The following is a 19,129-nucleotide window of genomic DNA, read 5'->3' on the forward strand; positions in this document are numbered from 1 at the left end:
CGCTTTTCTAATTTTACCGTCTCAATAATGGGAATGGGGGGATACAAAGAAAAAGAAAAAACACAAGTTCACATCAACAAGCATGCATGTATCTATCTCATGTCTGTCTGATTCGGATTTTGTGATTTTTGTCAATGACCCAATCAATAAGCCTTTGGATCTTTCTTTTTTTTATAATTCAAATATTTAGATAACACTCGCTCTTACCATATGAGGTTGAGTTCATTTTTTTCAATTAAATATGCATAAAAACTATACAATTAAAATTTAATACTATAGAGAAGTTGATATTATTAAGAATCGAATTGAAATTGAGTAATGGGGTTTGTACTAGTACAACCAGTCCACTATGTCCTTTATCAAAGTTTTATTAATAATATATATTAATTTGAGACGAGAGGGAGGGAGCTGAACGTGTTCTAAGATGTAATAATGGTTGCTGGTATGGGTATTAATAATGGCAAAAACCCTCTCACGAAATCCATAATTTCAAAGCCAAACTCTTATGTAATAATCAGAGTAGTAACAACCAAACGTGATCATTTCTTTTGGTTGGTTCGTTGAAGTAAAGCTGAAATCCCGTATATGTTGGTTCGTTCCTCTTCTTTTTACACTTCTTCTTTTATAATCATGAGCCAAACAGTGGAATTGAGTTTTTAACCCTTTTTTCTTTTTGTGGGTGGTCTTCTTTCATTATTCTTCTCAATTATTAACCTTTCTTTTTCATTTTAGGTGCGTGGGTTTTATTAGGGATGATTAATTTGGAACATATTCCATGTACGCCAGAAAAATTGAACTACGTACATTTTTGCTAAGTTTTCTTTGACTGACTAGTTTTATGAGCTATATGTACATCTAATTTCTTAACAAACACCATTACTTAGTTTGGTAACACGATAGCTATATATTAAAAGTGAGATTGGGTGTGAATAAAAAAAGTAGGAGAATTCACCAAATTCCATGATCATAGGAGAAAAAGAAAAAAAAAGAAAAGAATAAAGAGACAAATTTGGTGAAAGAAGAAGTAAATAAAATAAAATAAAGAAAGTTAGAAAAAAAAAAAAAAAAAAAAAGGAAAAGAGAAGCCAAGAGAATGATTAAAGAAATGCACGGGGGAATTAAGTGCTTAATTGCCTTGACGACTTCTCTTTTTTCTTTTTTCTTTTTTGCTTTTTTGAATAATATTTTGTTTTCTAAAGACTAAAAAATTTGCTCGTTGAATCTTTTTGTTTTTCTCTTTTGTATTGATGTGATATGAAAATAGTAGTAGTTACCGTGTGAAACCAGTGGACCTAACTGCTTACCAAATGTACTACATATGATTTTTCAGTACTACTTCAAACCAAAAATCTTCAAAATTATAGGAAACAATTATTTATGTGTTCTATTCTGAACAGAAGTAATGATTAAAACATGTTAAAAAAACAAAACAAAAGAAAGACACACGACTTGAATCCCATGGAAATTACGTGGGCTTTGGTTGGATGAGTGACCCACTGACCACATACAAGATTGGGCATATTCATTGCCTTTGAGGCTTGGTCTTGTTTTGGGCCATCTTCTCACTTATACCATAAGCATAAATAACTCTTTCTTTTTTTCTTTTTCTTTTTTTGACATAAGCATATTAAAAAAAAAAAACACCAAACCATATGCAAGCAATTTATTAGATTGGTTATTAAGAAATAATATTTTTAGTTTTCTCTCCCATATAGAGAGATAATTGATCTAATCAACAAAATTATAAATCTAATTAGTTAAACTATTGACCATGTTTTTTTTTTTTGGTAACTTTTCACATCACTTCTAAGTAAAATAAGAGGCGATATTTTGATAATTTATGTCAGCCACAGAAATAGAACATAGTACCCAAAAACAAAACAAAATTAGAAGGAATATACCAAACAAAGGTCCCCAGCAAAAGCATATCCCCCAACCCCAAAGCCCAAGAGACTTGGACCGACCGACAAAGTCTCTTCTCTTTGCTTCAATCACCATCAGTTTTCGCATATTACTACAAACCTAACCAATTCCATGATTTTTTTGTAAACAAATATGAAAAAATCTTTTAGCATAATCATAAATAATTCTATAGGAAAATCTTTATACATATGAAATATATACAACATATTCGAATATGGTCAAAATTTATTAATCGTCTATGTACTTACTCTTATATAAACACGTTTACTGTATTAATCAAAATTTAACGTCTTTTAACACGCGACGAACTTGTTCTAAGGTAACGAACAAGATCATCGTGAACGGTCCTTGCCTTGTCACCGTCGGAACTAACCCTTTGTACAAAGCCATCGGTCCTTCCTCCGCCACCGTCTTCACCGCACAATCCAACGGTCCACCGTAATACTCCTTGTCCGCATTCATCATCCTCGTTTTCACAACGTCTATCGGATTCGACGCCACCGCTGCGACAATCCCCGCCGCAAAACTTGCCGCAACGTGCGTTCCTATCCCTCCCGGCGTCCCACGCCCTCCGGCGACCAAGATTTCCTTGACGTGATCATACGTGGCGAGCTGAGAAGCCGTCACGATCATCGCACGGTTCACGGTCAGCCACGAGCCACGCCATAAGCTTGAGACACCTTCCTGCCTTACGATCCGCTCCAGCGCGTCCACAACGCTCTTGTAGTTTCTGCGGCGGTTTAACGGCAAACTTCCGTCGGCTTGCATTCTCACCATCGCCACATCAGCAGGATTCCCGACGGCCGATCCAATGGCTCCGGCGATGAGCCCGGCTGTGATCTTGGTGACCAACGGGAAGTTACCTGTTTGGTTAATTCGTTTACGTTAAATAGTACGTAGCTATATGGAAAAATTCGGACCAAATCAAACCGGACTGTTTAGGATCGAAACCGAACCAAGATAATTTGGTTATAAATCCATTGGATTTTATGATTTTACACCCAATAACAGCACTAACCGATTTTATAGCGATCGAACCAAACCAAACCGAATGAAAACCAAATTTGTAGTTTATTTATCATTACCGGTGAGTCGATCAGTCCACCTTCGTTTAAGAAAGTCGTAAATACCCATACGCGTGGCGGAGTAAAGCATCTGACGGAGGACGGTGGCTGAGACACCGGAGAAGAGAGCGGCGGGTCCTTCCGTTTTGACAATGCGGGCTCCAACGGCGTAAGGGGTCGTGACGGAGCGCGTGAAAGAAGACGGCGCGTGTATGGATGAGGGTAATAAGGAAATGCTTCCGATGAGAGAGTCAAGAGCGAAGACAGGTTGGTAAGGTTTGACGGGAAGGTTATGATCAAGATTAAGACTAGGGTTAGGGTTTTGGTCGAGAGGGAAAGAGTGTTCGCCTTGGAGCTGCATACGGACTTTGATGAGGTCTAATGGGTGAGTCAGAGCTCCGGCGATGATTGCGGCGATGCCACCTTCAAGAAATGGTTTGAAACCCATTGATATGTTACCGGAGGAATATTTGATTATAAAGAGATTGTTTTGGTTAATAATGAGAAATGAAATCAAAGAAGAGCTTTAGGAGAATATAGATCTTTTGTATGAAAATATTTGGAGAGGAGAAAATGAAGTTGGACAAGTTGCAAATGGAAGAAGACAAAAAAGACATGGGAAGAAAATACGAGTTGTGTTTGTGTACTAGTCCTGAATTACGGGTTTCCAGCTTTTGCAGAAGGGTTGCTCTGTTTTGTCTCCATGCACACATTGTCATTGTAGACGATAATTATTGAAGCTACGGGAATAAACCAATACCATATCTAACATCTACTCATAATAATAATTTTATAGTTAGTACGAACGGCTCCTATACATTTTAAGTTGTAGAAAAACGATATGACGAGTAATTGACACATTAATTAATAGCCTTAATCATTTAATTATCTTACATTACATTATAGCTAGTTCAATGTAACTTTTGTACCACAAAGAGACATACATGTCGTTACCAGAGTCCAAGATTATATAAAGAAGCGTTAGAGATTCCAACATGCATGACATGAAAGCCTAATACATAAGTACTCTCTCATCTTTGATTAATTATTGAACACAAACGAAACTGTTATAGTGTTATTGCATATATACTTACATATGTAACTATAAGTTCAAATCAAGAGGAAGAGTATTCACTAGAGAGATGCAACCCTTTTTACATTCTTCAGCCATTGATCTATGGCTTCTTGTTCGAACCGCTCACCTCTTCAACAGTTGATGTAGGTTTTGTCTTTTCAGTCTTTGGAAAACCGCCACTATTACCAGGAAAAGGGAAGCTCGGAATCCATGACGGAAATTGAAATGTTGGCCCTTCTGGCTCCTCTGGTTCCTCCGGCTCTTCAGGCTCCTCAGGCTCTTCCGGAATCTCTGGTTCTTCTGGAATCTCAGGCTCGTCTGGCAACGGTAACTCCTGCTCTTCTGGAATCTCCAGCTCCTCAGGCTCTTTATATTCTGGTATCTTTGTTACCTCTTCTTGCACCAGAGAGTGACCTACTCTAGCTGCATAACTAGGTGTAGCGCCAAACAAAAGGGACGACGAAATAAAGAAAAGGACAAAGACCGAAGAGATGATAATAGGAAGGCGAACATTAATCATAGTAATATTCTTTAATGAAGACAAGCTTAGAAAGAAGACTTAAGTAATGTTGTGATTATAGAGAGATTATGTTGTGGTATAATTGTGTAGAGAATGGTTTCTTAAATAATATTGAGATGAGAGAGCTCTTGCAATACAGATTTAATTTCATAAAAAGAGTCCAAATATTGGTGAGAAGATCTCAATGCACGATTGTGAACGTGAATGATAGTCTTCAACAAACTCACCTATATTTCAATTTACGTCTTATATATATGTACAAGCCCTTTAGTTAGCCGAACTTTAATTTATACGTGTTTTAAAGATACTGTTTTTAAAAATTAAACATTACAAGAAATCTTACAATTAGCAAACACCTAGCTAGACCACCCCTTCTTAATTAACCAGTGTAAATTTTTGTTAAAGATTTAGAAAAGCTATACAAAATAGTCCATCTAGTTGTGAAAAGCAGATTACCTAACTTATCCACGGCTAGATCGTCGATTCGTCGTCATTATATTCAATTATCGGGCACTTATCTATAGATTTACATATGATCATATTATGTTCACCAAAAAAAAACATATGATCATATTATTTTATCTAATCATGTAGGCCGTTTCAAGTGAAAAAATTACTTAGCTTGTAACTTAGGATATAATACTAATTCCCCATTATGTAAGTCAGTAATATATATGAGGATCAGATTTCAAAACTGTAACTCAAGTCTAAACTCCATGATGGTATATTAACTTATTATAAAGAAAGTCACCAAGAAAAGTAATACAGATAAGAAAAAAAGTCTAAAGACAAAAGGAACAATATTATAAGAAATATTTTATGATCAAAATAAAAGAAAATGGTAGAAACAACATGAATTGAAGTCTTGTAATGGTTTCACTTGAGGGGGATAAACCTAGAGGAGTGTGTAGCACCCTGACCAGGCCTACCGTGCTTAACTGGTTTGTAAGAGATTGAGAATTCCGCAAGGTAATGTCCGATCATCTCCGGTTTGATCTCGATTTGGTTAAAAGTTTTTCCATTGTACACTCCGATGATGCTTCCAATCATTTCAGGCATAATCACCATGTTCCTTAGGTGTGTTCTCACTACTTCTGGCTTCTCCCCGGCTGGTGCTTCTAGTTTCTAGTTTGGAGTAAAATAGAGTATTGTTATAATAATTGAACTCAACCAAAACGCAGACCCTAACTAATTACTAATAATAATGTCTGGGAGATCACAGATTAATAACAAATGCGACACGCAAACAATATATATCAAATTTGAAAACTAAGAGTTTTACCGCTTTGCGCAATTTCTTGATGAGAGCCATTGGCTTCCTTGTCATTCCTCTATTCAACCTACAAAATGATCAACACAAGCAAAACCAATAATCATTCAGAACCATATACATATCATCTACTAAAACTGAGACAAATATTTTGGGTGAGAATATTGAAACCTTCTTCGAATACGGGACGGGAAGAGCTCGACAAGATCATTAGTGGGCATGTCGAGAAGAGCATCAAGATCAACTCCTTTGAAGGAAAACTTCTTGAACGTTCTCTTTTTCGCAAGAGCAGCTGCGGGAACATCTGATTCGACTTGATCAGCCTACAGATTCCGACAGAAACTTTAAGATCATGATGATGTAAAAACCTAAAAATCTAATAAATATGGTTTATAGAGATGGAGATCGAGAAACTAACCATTGTTTGAGAAGCTTTGGAAGTGATTGTTGCTAGGTTTTGCTATGGAGGAGATAGACAAGAAACATATACTTGGCACCTTTATTTATACAGAGATGCATTATAGATCTACATAGTTTCTGTTTAAGGAAACTTCAATAAATATTACAATATATTAGACTATTGAGTTTCTAAAATATAATATGAATGGATTTTTTTCTTCCCTTGTAATACACAAACTTCTACTTTTTTCTAGTAACAAAAGGCAACATGTGATATATAAACCATTAATATATACAATTAAATACTATGGATAAATAAGTTTTCCCATAAAAAATAAAAGCTTAATTATTTAAATCTAATGTAAATTTATTAATTTAGGATAAAATTGGTTATATATATCAAAACCCTGTGCTGTATCATCTTAAAATCCCAAGAAATTATATGTGTCTTTCTAGAGTTGGTGAATTCCCCATTTTTTTATGGAGTTTTCTTCTATTTGTAAATAGGTTCATTGTGTTATTTTTTATTTTGATTACTCAAAATTAAATTCAAAGATATATATAAATATTCGTAGGTATCAATAAGAATTGGTGCAAGTCTGGATTATTTTCTAAATTTACGAAGTAGATATACAACTAAATAATCAATAAACAGAGCGAAGTGTATGAAATGTCAAAATAAAAAGTGCTCTGTATTATTAAAACGCCTGAACAAGAGTTTGAACAAAATCTTAAGGAGAGAACATAAAAGCAGAGACAAAACTTGGAAAGGATAAGAAACGAAAAACACTAATAACTTGGAGCATAAGACTGACGACTCTGTGATAAGAGCTTTGGTCTTTCACTTGAGAGGGATAAACCTGGAGGAATTGGTAGCACCAACACCAGGCCTACCGTGCTTGACCGGCTTATATGAGATTGAGAACTCAGCCAAGTAATGTCCAATCATCTCCGGTTTGATCTCGACTTGGTTAAAAGTCTTCCCGTTGTACACACCGATGATGCTTCCAATCATTTCAGGGACAATGACCATGTTCCTTAGGTGGGTTCTCACTGCTTCTGGCTTCTCACCAGCTGGTGCTTCAATTTTCTACTCAAACAGAGAAAGTTACAACTCTGTTAGTGTTTTAATAAAGCCATTTGGTTGCACGAAAATTGTATAGAGGGGCAATGGATATGAGAAGACACGTTCCAGGGCATGGTAGAATCAAAGATTTGGACTCTTACTACTGTTCAAGAAAGATGTAATTATAGAAAGAGTTTTTATACCGCTTTGCGCAGTTTCTTGATCAAAGCCATAGGTTTCCTCGTCAATCCTCTTGAGAACCTATTCAAATAGAATTTACTGATCAGTCTGAGAAACCAAGAGACAGATCTACGAAATCAAGACATAGCTTTAAGACTCTTTATAACCTTCTACGAATACGGGCAGGGAAGAGCTTGACAAGATCATCGGTAGACATGTCTAGAAGAGCATCAAGATCGACTCCTCGGAACGAAAACTTTTTGAACGTCCTCTTTTTCACGATTCCAGCCGCAGCAACCTCCGGATCCGCCTAGATATATTACCATTACGAGAAATTATAAACAAGATGTCAGAAAATGTAATCACGAGAATATGATAAGAGAGAAAGAGATCCAGTGAGACTAACCATTGTTAGTATGGAATTGTTGAACACCTAAGATCACAGAACCTGATCAGCTCAAACAATGTCTGCGCAAACGACAAACAACTTAACTTGAGCATCAAATATATACCTGGGCAAACCCTAGAAACATTTATTTATTGTTAGGTCCATGTATTCTTTAAAAAATTTCACCACTTGTTTGGAAAATAAAATCTGAAAAATCTGTAATCTCGGACTTGGTGAGTGAAGCTCGGAGTTGCCGTTGGTTGAATCTACTAAATAATGTACTTCGTTAGTATAGAAAGAGAAACCTCCGAATTCAGATACAAACACACCTATAATTTCTGCAATTTGACTTAGTTTTCATATCAATATCTAACAACCAATCATTCTCTTTTCCTTTAATTCTCAAAGTGAGTCCAATTGTTCTAAAGGTGTTTGCATCATATTATAACATAGTATATGAATACTTGGTCCCTCTGTTTGACCAAGCTAGTGGTTGGTGTGATACCATCTTGCTCCTGGCTCTGATATCCACCGAGGACAACAGGTTTCCAGAGGACTAGATGGCTCTTTGCTCACATGAATTTGTAGCCAACAAGGTCAACTTGGAAATATATCAGTTATGTTCCCTAACTAATCAAACTTTTGCCCAGCAGTAAGTTAAATGACTCCACTTCTCTCAATTCTCAAAGCATGAAGGGGTAAATCTATATATGAACTAATCATTGACGATAGTAGATTTTCCAAAAAAATTTCGAGTCTTCTTTAATTGAAACAAGAGTTGAGGCACATATAAAGGAGAGTGAGATGCAGCAGAGTAGCCAAACAGAAGAGGTGCAGACAAAAGTGGTCCAAAAACAGAAATATAGAGGACCCTATAAATGCATAGCTAGGGAAAAAAGAGAAGGACACAGATTCTGTAAGGTCTTCACTTGAGAGGGATGAACCTGGAGGAGTGGGTAGCACCAACACCAGGCCTACCATGCTTGACTGGCTTGTATGAGATAGAGAACTCAGCAAGGTAGTGTCCAATCATCTCAGGCTTGATCTCAACTTGGTTGAAAGTCTTTCCATTGTACACACCGATGATGCTACCAATCATTTCAGGCACAATGATCATGTTCCTCAAGTGGGTTCTCACTGGTTCTGGCTTCTCACCAGCCGGTGCTTCTCTTTTCTGATCAAGCAAAAACAAAGCAGTAATCTTTAGCCGTAGGAACCAATTAGGTTGCACAGAACAAACAAAGCACTTCTCAAGCACTTCTAAGTTTACTGCCTCTGGAATGCACATAGCTCACAACACAGAATCAGATTCTACGAACAGTATCGATTCAACACAGATCTAATCAGAAACAAGAGGAAATGAGAGAATTTACCGCCTTACGGAGTTTCTTAATTAAAGCCATAGGCTTTCTCGTCAATCCTCTCGAGAACCTATCGCAAGAGAATCGTAAAACGAACTCGATTAATAAAAACACAAGAGACGATTCTGCAAATTCGAGACAAGACTTTATATCTGGTTTCACAAAAAAAAGAGCCAAACCTTCTGCGAATACGGGCAGGGAAGAGCTTGACAAGATCATCAGTAGACATGTCTAGAAGAGCATCGAGGTCAACTCCTCTGAAGGCGAACTTCTTGAACGTTCTCTTCTTCGGCACTCCCGCCGCGGCAACCTCTGGTTCGACATCAGCCTACACAGTCCCATGGAGAGAATTACGAACCACGGTCTTGGGAAATGTGATAGGAGATTCAGAGAGATGTTGAAGATAGAGGAGCTTACCATTGTTGAATCTCGGCGAAAGATAAAAGGTGGATAAACCCTGAATCTGTGGGTCTGCTTGCGTTTTCCAAAATGTAAGAGCAAAAAGAAGGTTGCCTAAATCGGCGGATCCAAATATATACGTGGATCTCGGCTCAACCCTAGCAATTGACAGATACATTTATACAGTAATTAAAAGTCAATTGCTTTACTGAATTTTAGTTGACTTTGGATATTATTATTTGTTCTTTTTATTTTAATGATTTCAAAAGATATAATTTCATTATCAATTTTATGTGAAATTAGATTTATTTTATACACAACAGTTAAATTAGGTTGTTTTAAAGCTAACAAAAACAAGAATTAATTGGGTGCTTATTTTTCATGCCAACTAAAATGTACACTAAACTTTTATTCTTTTCAAGTGAATTCTTATTATACCGCGATTGCAGTAGTACAAATCATATAATTATAAGTTTGGTCAATTTTACATTTTTTTGGTTTTAATGTGAAGATTTCATTGCCAAAGCTATTTTGGTCAATTTTACATTTGTGAAGATTTTGGTCAATTTTACATTTGTCAAACTGTTTTATAGTATCCGTATTCATCGGTTGTCTCTATGAGTTGCACCAGTCTTCTGTTTTGCAAAATCCTTTGGGGTACTTCAGATTCTTTACGAGGGGAGGTTATTAACACAATCCACACAAAGAAAATGTATATCAAGATGATAACATATAAAATGAGATGGTATCAAGCATTACAACTAGAGAATAGAATACAAGTGCGAGTGGTCTAAAGGTAACCAGGAGCAATCTCCGTAATTTGTAGACAAAACAATACGATGTGAATGGTATGTGATAAAAACAGTTTTAGAAACTGGACTGAGCTCCAAAGTAGATGGGCCTTCTTCTGATATAAATAATTAATGGGCTTAATGAGATCCAGGAAACGCCGGCTCTTTGGCTTCTTCAGCTTTTGGCAGTTCCGGCAACTTCGGAGCATCAAACTTGGGAAATTCAGGCATCTTCGGTAACTCAGGCATATAAATCTCCGGCATCTTTGGCATTTCGGGTTTTGTAATCTCTGGAAATTTAGGCAATTCAGGCTTTGGAATCTCCGGCATCTTAGGCACCTCGAGCTTTGGAATCTCTGGCAACTTGGGAGCCTCAAGCTTTTCAGTCTCCGGTAGCTTAGGCATCTCAGGCTTGGGAATCTCTGGTAACTTAGGCAACTCAGGCTTCAGGAATTCGGGTAACTTTGGTATCTCCAGCTTAGGATCCTCTAATAACCGGCGAGCTCCGACAGAAACCGGAACAGAGAGCAATGCAGTAAGACATATGATCAGAAATGATGAAAGAAGAGAAGCTGAGAGACTCTTCTTCAATGCCATAATTGTGTCCTTGACAAGCTCTTTTCGTTTATCTTTCTTCTTTTGTTTTGTGGTAATTGTTCTTTGTGTTTTCTTTGATGAGCTTTGATCTTTGATTGTCATTGCTATTTAAAAGGTGTCTTTAGGATTGAAGATAGATGAAGTTTGGTGAGAAAAAAGAAAAACATGTACAGAGAACAGAGCTTTGAATCATATATAAAAAGTTCGTTTAACCTCTCTATCTGTATAGTACATACCTATATTGTCACTTTCAATCTAGTTGAAGTTTAGGTTCAAGTGTTTACGTGTTCATGTGTTTGGTTTTGCGTATTATAGAATATAGAACACTCATATGAAAGCATGTTACCAAAAATTAAGCTAATTAGAGATACTAAGTTTTTGGGCATAACAGAGCATTAGAGGAGAGTAACAGAGCATTAACAGAAAAAGACCAACCGAGGAGCACCCAATTAGCTTTCCTATGATACGTTGCACATCAGCAGAGGAAAGAATTTGTCCTATCTCCAATTTTGTAAAAGTATTCTTTGTTTTCCTATGTTTTGGTCTTTTGGAGTCATGAGATATGTAATTTTAAAGAGGAACAATCATGCGATGTATAAAACCCCAAAAACGTCACTACAATTGCAAACTTTATACCCAAATGGAAATAAGTTAACAACATACAAGTCTACAAAGAGGAAACAACATACAAGTGTAGAAAAAAAAATAGGAGACTTGAGTCCCAAACATTGGTTTAGAAATAGTAGTTTCATAAGTCCAGTAGAGAACATGAGTTATAAGAAGTAAGAAATATGCAATTTCATGCTTCAGTTCTCTCTGATTCCCCAATTTCTGATTTCTTCGAAATTTCATGAGTTGTTGGATGTTGCCGTAATCTTTTGGCTCAACTTGTTGGACGTTTGATTTGTTGTGATGTCGTTGCTCTTTTTCAAAACAAGGCTAGAGACGAGCCTGATGGAAGAAGATGTTCATTCTTCTTCGACCAAGAAGATTCCCTTCGTTTACAATCATTCCAGGAATTCTTAGTTCGCTTAGATTTTATTGATTTTCTCACATAACTGAGATAATGGAGTAATGAGACCTCGCTGTGTATTTGAATAGAAACATGTCTTCAAAATAAATAGGATAATCCATTAATAAGTATATCAAATACAACAAAATATGTATGGAAACATACAATACAAATATAACAACAGAATACAAGTATAAGTGTGTGTAAACCTTCACCCAAAAAAGCAAGAACAACTATGACTATGAGACCAAACCATTAACGATAGACCGACAGAAGTGTGCATCTCTGCAAACAGACAATATAGAAGGGTGAAACGGTACTTTAAAGATCGTGGGATGGGGATACGTAGTAGTAGCTGGACAGGGCCTTCTCCAGGTTCAATAAGAATTTAAGAAGTTCCGGGAACTTTTGGGAATTCCGGCATCTTGGGAAGTTCTGGCATCTTCGGTAGTTCAGGCTTCGGAATCTCTGGAACCTTTGGTAGCTCAGGCTTTGGGATCTCTGGAACCTTTGGTAGCTCAGGCTTTGGAATCTCTGGGAGCTTTGGCAACTCTGGCTTCTGAATCTCTGGCACCTTAGGAGCCTCAGGCTTTTGAATCTCTGGCATCTTGGGTAACTCAGGCTTTGGAACCTCTGGTACCTTAGGCAACTCCGGTTTCTTAATCTCCGGCATCTTTGGCAGCTCCGGTTTCTGAATCTCTGGCATCTTAGGAAACTCAGGCTTTGGAATCTCTGGTATCTTTGGTAACTCGGGCTTTGAAATCTCCGGCAACTTAGGAGCCTCAAGCTTCGGAACTTCCGGAATCTTTGGCAACTCGGGCTTTGGAACCTCCAGCACCTTGGGAGCTTCAGGCTTTTCAGTCTCCATCAACTTAGGCACTTCAGGCTTAGAAGTCTCTGGAAACTTTGGTAACTCGGGTATATGAATCTCTGGGAACTTGGGCAGTTCAGGCTTTGGAATCTCTGGAAACTTGGGCAACTCAGGCTTCTGAATCTCCGGCACCTTTGGGAGCTCATGTTTGGGAATTTCCGGAAACTTGGGCAACTCAGGCTTTGGAATCTCCGGAATCTTTGGTAGCTCAGGCTTTGGAAATTCTGGTAACTTAGGCATCTCTGGTTTAGGTAGCTCAGGAAACTTGGGAACTTCAAATTTGGGTAGCTCAGGCAATTTTGGTGTCTCCAGTTTAGGATCCTCCAATAACCTTCGAGCTCCGACTGAAACCGGGTCAGCGAGCAATGCAATAAGACATACGATCAGAAGTGGTGATGAGAGAAGAGCAGCAGAGAGACTCTGCTTCATAACGGCCATGTATGCGTTTGCTTGAGAACTCTTGCCCTTCTTTTTTCTTCTTGTGTTGCTTCTTTTGCTTTTCTAGTGTTTGTTGTTGGTTTGTGTTTGTGATGAGATGATTATGGTCTTTGATTCGAATGGGTATTTATAAGTGTTTTGAGGAAGAAGAAAGATAGAGTTTGGTGGGAAATTTATGTAGATAGATTTGAATATAATAAAGTTTGTTTAACCTCTCCATCTGTGTATCTCTATTTATGTCATTTTCAATCTAGTTGAATTTTAGGTTTTAGTGTTTACGTGTTCATGTTTTAGCTACACGTAATACTAGAAGATCCCAATTTTAAAAAATAAATATGAGATACAATCGTACAAAAAAAAAAAAAGTTAATAACACTATACAAGTCGTAAAGACTCGAGTTATTTGGAATTGATTTTGAAATATATAAAAAATCTCACAATGAATCGAAACTAGTTCCAATACATAAATTATGGTGATTTGAAAGTATGAAAACACCATACAAAAATTATGATGTTTAGGTTTGGCTGGTAATCTACACAACGACTTGGATCGATTTTTTTGGTTGTGTGTATGTTTGCTCTTTGTCATCAAAGTCATATATGTACAGCGTATTATTTAATACTTACTGATCTTCAAAAACTTAAAGAGGTTTGGGTAAAACTCAAGTCGGTGACAAAGATTCCTTCAACAAAGTTTACTTGATCCTCTTTTCTAAAAAAAAAAATCTTCTGCAGCCAAATCAAGGCCTGAGCAGATTCAATGCCTAATTTCTAAAGTTATACTAGTAAGTACATGCATAGAACCGTAATCTTTGTTGTTATGATACAGAGGATTACATACGGAACACGCATTTTCTCCCCAAAATCTAGCATTGATTCAACATCATCTAACTATGGTATAAACATCATTACATCAACAAAGCGATACATAAACCTAATAGGACCTAAAGGGATCCACAAAACAAACTAAAAACAAAGACAGAAACAGAACAAGATTTTACTTTGACTAAGTAGGCTTGAGTTTAACATGTGCAACATTTGCCTTTTTGTTTTTCTTTGCATCATCAGAAATTGTCACATATATCTCATCATCATCATCAGAAATTGTGACATATACTTCATCATCATCTTTTCTTAGAGGAGCTTTCATGCTTGGTTGATGATTAATATTAGATGATCCTCCTTGCGCAGGGCAGAAGAAGAGAGGTGAAACTGGCGACCAAGTCAAGGTTTTAGCATGGTCTGGGATCCGTAATGGAAACACAGCCAATGAACAAAAGTAAACGCCTTCGCCATGACTCTCCACTGGTGGCGTTTGCGTTTCAACCGCTGCAAACGCTCTCTTACATTGCTGGCACCTCAGTGTGCATTCCTCGTAAACCTTAGGGTACTCAAAAAGTGAAAAGCAGTATGGACAAACCGTCCAAAAGCTCGTGGCCACAGGATTCTCCAAGGTCTCAGCTTGGCTCTGCAATTGCGAATCTTGCATGTGCTGCGATTGACTAGAGGGTTGACTGAATTGACCCATTTGACTCATCTGCAACTCTCGATCGTACATTGACTTCACTGGAGGATCAGAGAGGACGGACCAAGCATCAGTGACCAGCTTAAGAGCTTCATCGGCGAAAGGGAGACGATTGACACTGAGATTGAGGAGAAGCGCAAGTCTACGGTACTGAGTCGCGACGTGTTCGGGGTTTCGAGTTAAGCGGCTGAGTCGGAGAACGGCGTACCAGTCTGGTAATTTGGAATCTCCGACGGTAGTTTCTCCGGCGATGAGAGTGTCGGTGATTGCGAGGATATAGTCCGCTATGTCAGTTCGAGACGGATCAGCTTTGCATGCGCGGATCGCAAAGGTCTTTGCTCCATGAAAGTCACTTGAAGCCAAAAGCTTCTCCGATGTATCTAGCCACTGATCCACCTCCGCTCTGTTACTATCGCCGCCGCCACTTACCATATCTCCGTTACTCTTTTTGTTTCTTTTTTTCTTTTTCTTTCGGTTTAAATATAAAGAGCTAATTTGCAAGTTGACCAAAAGGACTTTGTATATCCATAATAATTACATTGTTACTCTTAATAAATAAATGAATTCACTAAGGATAATTCTGTCTTTCAGTACTAATGGAACAAATATGGTCTGAAACTCATCTTTACTTTTTTTTTTTTTTTTTTCAGGTCATTGTAATTAGGCCTAAATATAGCAAGTGTTCGTAACCATTTTTGTACATAAGAACTAGTAACCATGACATTCAAATAATTTTCGCCTAACAATACGGTTTGGATCATTAATTAAAGTGAATTTATTCATGATTTCATGGGGTTAAACGGTAAGTTCGGAAGCGGTGAAAGACTGTGTTAATAGCCACACATCTTCCTCTATTTCTTTTTCCTCCCTCACACTTATATGATCAAAGGACAGACAAAAAGTCTATTAGAGATCGATGACGGATTAGAGAGGATCGATAACAGAGAGTTTGTAAATTAATAATGGATGAAGAGTATGATGTGATTGTTCTTGGGACTGGTCTCAAGGAGTGTATCCTTAGTGGCCTCCTCTCTGTCGATGGCCTCAAGGTATCTCCTTCACTGATCACTTTCACTATTACAAATTCAAATGCTGAGCTTGTTTTTGTGCATCGCATCCAATAAGTTAATTTTACGTTTGGTTCTCCCATTTGTTAAGAATATGATATTTACTGAATGCATTGGAAACTTATTAATAGGTACTACATATGGATAGAAATGACTACTATGGAGGAGAATCAACCTCTCTCAACCTCACTCAGTTATGGAAGCGTTTCAGGGGAAGTGATACTCCTCAGGAAAATCTCGGAGCTAGCAGAGAATACAATGTCGATATGATCCCAAAGGTACATTAACTATATAATGCATGTTTATACATATATACATATATATATATATATGTAATTTGAATTGGTTATTAATGGTGACTACGGTTTCTTGATCTGCAGTTTATAATGGCTAATGGACTCCTTGTCCAAACCCTGATCCACACCGATGTTACCAAGTATCTTAACTTTAAGGCCGTCGATGGTAGCTTCGTCTACAAGAAAGGCAAGGTAGTCATTTTAGTATAGTAGTTCATCCTGTTTTTTTGTTGTTGGTAACGTTAGATTACTCTGAGATTCTGATCATGTGGTATACGTGTGTCAGATTTATAAAGTCCCAGCCACTGATGTGGAAGCCCTGAAATCTCCATTGATGGGTCTTTTCGAGAAGCGACGTGCCAGAAAATTCTTTATTTATGTGCAAGACTACGATGAGAAGGATCCTAAGTCTCACGAAGGTCTTGACCTCAGCAAAGTCACTGCTAGAGAGATCATCTCGTACGTACAACAAGTTTTCCTCCATCTCTTAAGTCACTTCATTACAGTTTCTTGCGTTACAGGCTTTCTCTCTGTTTCATTTCCCCAACAGGAAGTATGGACTTGAAGATGATACAATCGACTTCATAGGCCATGCCTTAGCGTTGCACAATGATGATGACTACTTGGATCAACCAGCCATTGATTTTGTTAAGAGAATCAAGGTAAACTATTTTATTTTCTTCTTCAACAGCCAAAAGTTCTGAATTGTAATGTCATTTTTGGTTTTATTAACTGGTGAAGCTCTACGCGGAATCTTTGGCTCGATTCCAAGGAGGATCTCCTTACATCTATCCACTATACGGACTAGGAGAGTTGCCACAGGTTCTCGTTCACTCTATTCTCATAAGTCATAATACATATCAGGTTTCCCCTTAATTTACTGGCAAATTTTCCTCTGTTTCTATCTCAGGCTTTTGCGCGCTTAAGCGCTGTGTATGGTGGGACTTACATGCTCAACAAACCTGAATGCAAGGTTATAAACTATCTGTTGTCTCTTATTTATCTGTTTTGTCTATTGGATAGGATAGGTCTAATCTAGTATATAAATATGATATTTATTAGCCCTTTTACAGATAAAACTCATGAATCTTTTGTGATTATCTCTAACAGGTAGAGTTTGATAGTTCTGGAAAAGCTATTGGTGTCACTTCTGCGGGCGAAACTGCTAAATGCAAGAAAGTTGTCTGTGATCCTTCGTACTTATCTGACAAGGTAACAATAAACCAATGTCACCAGTAGAAACTGGTAAGTTCTTGTACAGCTTAGCTACCTTCTTAAGACTGTTTCCTTGTCTTTCAGGTTAAGAAAGTTGGGAAAGTGACTCGAGCGGTATGTATAATGAGTCATCCTATTCCAGACACCAATGATGCTCACTCGGTCCAAATCATTCTTCCTCAGAAGCAACTCGGTCGCAAATCAGACATGTAAGGAGATCGTAATCAAGAACACGTTTCAAGTTATAAAAACATGGATGTCACTTGTTTCTACTTTGAAATACAGTTATAGATAAAAATCTTGAGTTTTCTTTTTGTTGGATTTTGCAGGTACTTGTTCTGTTGCTCATACGCTCACAATGTGGCACCAAAGGGCAAATACATAGCTTTTGTGTCTGCAGCAGCTGAAACTGATAACCCAGAAGAGGAGCTTAAACCTGGAATCGAATTGCTTGGACCTGTTGATGAGATCTTCTATCATTCTTATGACACATACGTTCCAACCAATAATCAAGAAGAAGATAACTGTTTCATCTCTGCTGTAAGAGAGAATATCAGAATCGATAAGCAATGTGTTGTTTTTTGCTTACATGTCTTGTTTTCTTTTTACTGATGTTTCTTTGCGTTTGTTGTCATATCAGACTTATGATGCAACAACACATTTCGAGAGTACCGTTATGGATGTGCTTGAGATGTACACCAAGATCACTGGAAAGGTATAGAACCTTCTTAGTACTATGTTTCTTGGTTCACAAGTAAACGCAACATTTTGAATACTGAGTTTAAGTAATTATTGTCTTCTTCTTTTTTGGCAGACTCTTGATTTATCTGTGGACTTGAGTGCTGCAAGTGCTGCTGCAGAGAACTGATAATTTTCAATATGTCTTACTTCTATGAGTGTTCTTTAAATTGCAAGTGATTGTTTATTTTTCATATTTTCTATTGAATACATTACAGTTCAAAGTAACACAAGTTTACGTTTTTGTTCATCTTGCTTAAAATATGTGTTGATTTTGCTTGCTTTCTTTTGTAATTTGTTTTGAGAACTACTTACCTTTCTAATTAGTCTATATTATGATATTTAGTCTTGTCCTTGATTTACATTCCCAAAATTACAAAATTCTTAATGTAATTGCAATGTTGGAACAAATGTAACTACATTCTACATATTCAATATTTTGTTATATCCAATGATCCAAATAATTTCTCTATAACAGACTCATCGAATCTGCTTCAGAGAATCACTTTGGAGTCACTATTAAGCAGCCTCTCCAAGAACCAGACGATGTATCCGAAAAGTGGTTATGAAGATACTCTTTCCGAAACAGAGTGATAGTGCTGTTATCAGGACTCTTCAACGTGTGACAGATGCCTCCATAAGTGTGGGAGACACACTTCATGAACGCTTAATCACAATTACTGCAACAGAGGTATGGTTTTTTTGCATGCTTAACTCTTAATTCTCATATCTCTCTGTTTATTTAATTTGTTCTATCTTTTAAATATTACTCTTGGTTTAATGTTTGCTGCTTGTGTTCATCACGCAGAACCTTAAAGACAAAGACTCCCCATCCCAGAGAGCTATATTCCTTGCCTTCAAAAAACTACATGAGTTTTCCACTGAAAAAAATTTAGACAGTGGATATAAAACATATACCATTGCACGATTCGTG

General features: G+C 37.2%; 9 protein-coding genes across 9 annotated transcripts; 1 reads left to right on the forward strand and 8 right to left on the reverse strand.

The window, feature by feature from the left end:
• Positions 1-2,101: 2,101 nt before the first annotated feature.
• Positions 2,102-3,516, reverse strand: LOC17882384 (mitochondrial uncoupling protein 6). The gene is made up of 2 exons (XM_006288077.2): positions 3,009-3,516; positions 2,102-2,786 (listed from the first exon to the last, which is right to left on the reverse strand). Exons 1-2 carry the CDS (start codon positions 3,433-3,435, stop codon positions 2,200-2,202), a joined length of 1,014 nt encoding a protein of 337 aa, XP_006288139.1. The 5' UTR covers positions 3,436-3,516; the 3' UTR covers positions 2,102-2,199.
• A 323-nt stretch (positions 3,517-3,839) lies between these two features.
• LOC17882149 (fibronectin-binding protein A) lies at positions 3,840-4,646 on the reverse strand. The gene has a single exon (XM_006289084.2). It carries the CDS (start codon positions 4,580-4,582, stop codon positions 4,163-4,165), a length of 420 nt encoding a protein of 139 aa, XP_006289146.1. The 5' UTR covers positions 4,583-4,646; the 3' UTR covers positions 3,840-4,162.
• A 690-nt stretch (positions 4,647-5,336) lies between these two features.
• Positions 5,337-6,296, reverse strand: LOC17882798 (40S ribosomal protein S15-2). Its single transcript, XM_006289829.2, has 4 exons — positions 6,271-6,296; positions 6,024-6,175; positions 5,865-5,922; positions 5,337-5,707 (listed from the first exon to the last, which is right to left on the reverse strand). The coding sequence occupies exons 1-4, from the start codon at positions 6,271-6,273 to the stop codon at positions 5,459-5,461; spliced, it is 462 nt and encodes a 153-aa protein (XP_006289891.1). The 5' UTR covers positions 6,274-6,296; the 3' UTR covers positions 5,337-5,458.
• Positions 6,297-6,923: 627 nt separating this feature from the next.
• On the reverse strand, positions 6,924-8,537 carry LOC17881800 (40S ribosomal protein S15-3). The gene is made up of 4 exons (XM_006289551.2): positions 7,904-8,537; positions 7,665-7,807; positions 7,521-7,578; positions 6,924-7,341 (listed from the first exon to the last, which is right to left on the reverse strand). Exons 1-4 carry the CDS (start codon positions 7,904-7,906, stop codon positions 7,093-7,095), a joined length of 453 nt encoding a protein of 150 aa, XP_006289613.1. The 5' UTR covers positions 7,907-8,537; the 3' UTR covers positions 6,924-7,092.
• Positions 8,538-8,621: 84 nt separating this feature from the next.
• Positions 8,622-9,779, reverse strand: LOC17881539 (40S ribosomal protein S15-4). The gene is made up of 4 exons (XM_006288782.2): positions 9,664-9,779; positions 9,426-9,574; positions 9,259-9,316; positions 8,622-9,059 (listed from the first exon to the last, which is right to left on the reverse strand). The coding sequence occupies exons 1-4, from the start codon at positions 9,664-9,666 to the stop codon at positions 8,811-8,813; spliced, it is 459 nt and encodes a 152-aa protein (XP_006288844.1). The 5' UTR covers positions 9,667-9,779; the 3' UTR covers positions 8,622-8,810.
• Positions 9,780-10,343: 564 nt separating this feature from the next.
• Positions 10,344-11,174, reverse strand: LOC17883656 (protein PELPK1). Its single transcript, XM_006286509.2, has one exon. The coding sequence runs from the start codon at positions 11,133-11,135 to the stop codon at positions 10,575-10,577; it is 561 nt and encodes a 186-aa protein (XP_006286571.1). The 5' UTR covers positions 11,136-11,174; the 3' UTR covers positions 10,344-10,574.
• Positions 11,175-12,141: 967 nt separating this feature from the next.
• LOC17883020 (protein PELPK1) lies at positions 12,142-13,439 on the reverse strand. The gene has a single exon (XM_006288244.2). The coding sequence runs from the start codon at positions 13,352-13,354 to the stop codon at positions 12,434-12,436; it is 921 nt and encodes a 306-aa protein (XP_006288306.1). The 5' UTR covers positions 13,355-13,439; the 3' UTR covers positions 12,142-12,433.
• A 711-nt stretch (positions 13,440-14,150) lies between these two features.
• LOC17883466 lies at positions 14,151-15,395 on the reverse strand. Its single transcript, XM_006289979.2, has one exon. It carries the CDS (start codon positions 15,309-15,311, stop codon positions 14,361-14,363), a length of 951 nt encoding a protein of 316 aa, XP_006290041.1. The 5' UTR covers positions 15,312-15,395; the 3' UTR covers positions 14,151-14,360.
• Positions 15,396-15,841: 446 nt separating this feature from the next.
• Positions 15,842-18,356, forward strand: LOC17883097 (guanosine nucleotide diphosphate dissociation inhibitor At5g09550). Its single transcript, XM_006289621.2, has 12 exons — positions 15,842-15,928; positions 16,078-16,224; positions 16,327-16,434; positions 16,529-16,701; positions 16,793-16,904; positions 16,984-17,064; positions 17,153-17,215; positions 17,353-17,454; positions 17,542-17,666; positions 17,787-17,997; positions 18,098-18,172; positions 18,272-18,356. Exons 1-12 carry the CDS (start codon positions 15,842-15,844, stop codon positions 18,323-18,325), a joined length of 1,338 nt encoding a protein of 445 aa, XP_006289683.1. The 3' UTR covers positions 18,326-18,356.
• The last annotated feature ends 773 nt before the right edge of the window (positions 18,357-19,129 follow it).

Source organism: Capsella rubella, unplaced genomic scaffold, assembly GCF_000375325.1.
Source record: "Capsella rubella cultivar Monte Gargano unplaced genomic scaffold, Caprub1_0 scaffold_6, whole genome shotgun sequence".
Taxonomy (NCBI): domain Eukaryota; kingdom Viridiplantae; phylum Streptophyta; class Magnoliopsida; order Brassicales; family Brassicaceae; genus Capsella; species Capsella rubella.

What these genes read in the sequence shown, in the direction of transcription:
- LOC17882384 (XM_006288077.2), bottom strand. Translation starts at nt 3,435, where the DNA reads ATGGGTTTCAAACCATTTCTTGAAGGTGGCATCGCCGCAATCATCGCC. An exon ending in GTGGACTGATCGACTCACCG is followed by an intron (nt 2,787 to 3,008) that starts GTAATGATAAAT and finishes TTAACCAAACAG; the next exon opens with GTAACTTCCCGTTGGTCACC.
- LOC17882149 (XM_006289084.2), bottom strand. Translation starts at nt 4,582, where the DNA reads ATGATTAATGTTCGCCTTCCTATTATCATCTCTTCGGTCTTTGTCCTT.
- LOC17882798 (XM_006289829.2), bottom strand. An exon ending in CCGTCCCGTATTCGAAGAAG is followed by an intron (nt 5,923 to 6,023) that starts GTTTCAATATTC and finishes ATCATTTTGTAG; the next exon opens with GTTGAATAGAGGAATGACAA. An exon ending in TCAAGAAATTGCGCAAAGCG is followed by an intron (nt 5,708 to 5,864) that starts GTAAAACTCTTA and finishes ACTCCAAACTAG; the next exon opens with AAACTAGAAGCACCAGCCGG.
- LOC17881800 (XM_006289551.2), bottom strand. An exon ending in CCTGCCCGTATTCGTAGAAG is followed by an intron (nt 7,579 to 7,664) that starts GTTATAAAGAGT and finishes CTATTTGAATAG; the next exon opens with GTTCTCAAGAGGATTGACGA. An exon ending in TCAAGAAACTGCGCAAAGCG is followed by an intron (nt 7,342 to 7,520) that starts GTATAAAAACTC and finishes CTGTTTGAGTAG; the next exon opens with AAAATTGAAGCACCAGCTGG.
- LOC17881539 (XM_006288782.2), bottom strand. An exon ending in CCTGCCCGTATTCGCAGAAG is followed by an intron (nt 9,317 to 9,425) that starts GTTTGGCTCTTT and finishes CTCTTGCGATAG; the next exon opens with GTTCTCGAGAGGATTGACGA. An exon ending in TTAAGAAACTCCGTAAGGCG is followed by an intron (nt 9,060 to 9,258) that starts GTAAATTCTCTC and finishes TTGCTTGATCAG; the next exon opens with AAAAGAGAAGCACCGGCTGG.
- LOC17883656 (XM_006286509.2), bottom strand. Translation starts at nt 11,135, where the DNA reads ATGACAATCAAAGATCAAAGCTCATCAAAGAAAACACAAAGAACAATT.
- LOC17883020 (XM_006288244.2), bottom strand. Translation starts at nt 13,354, where the DNA reads ATGGCCGTTATGAAGCAGAGTCTCTCTGCTGCTCTTCTCTCATCACCA.
- LOC17883466 (XM_006289979.2), bottom strand. Translation starts at nt 15,311, where the DNA reads ATGGTAAGTGGCGGCGGCGATAGTAACAGAGCGGAGGTGGATCAGTGG.
- LOC17883097 (XM_006289621.2), top strand. Translation starts at nt 15,842, where the DNA reads ATGGATGAAGAGTATGATGTGATTGTTCTTGGGACTGGTCTCAAGGAG. An exon ending in ATTTTGTTAAGAGAATCAAG is followed by an intron (nt 16,905 to 16,983) that starts GTAAACTATTTT and finishes TAACTGGTGAAG; the next exon opens with CTCTACGCGGAATCTTTGGC. An exon ending in CTCGGTCGCAAATCAGACAT is followed by an intron (nt 17,667 to 17,786) that starts GTAAGGAGATCG and finishes TGGATTTTGCAG; the next exon opens with GTACTTGTTCTGTTGCTCAT.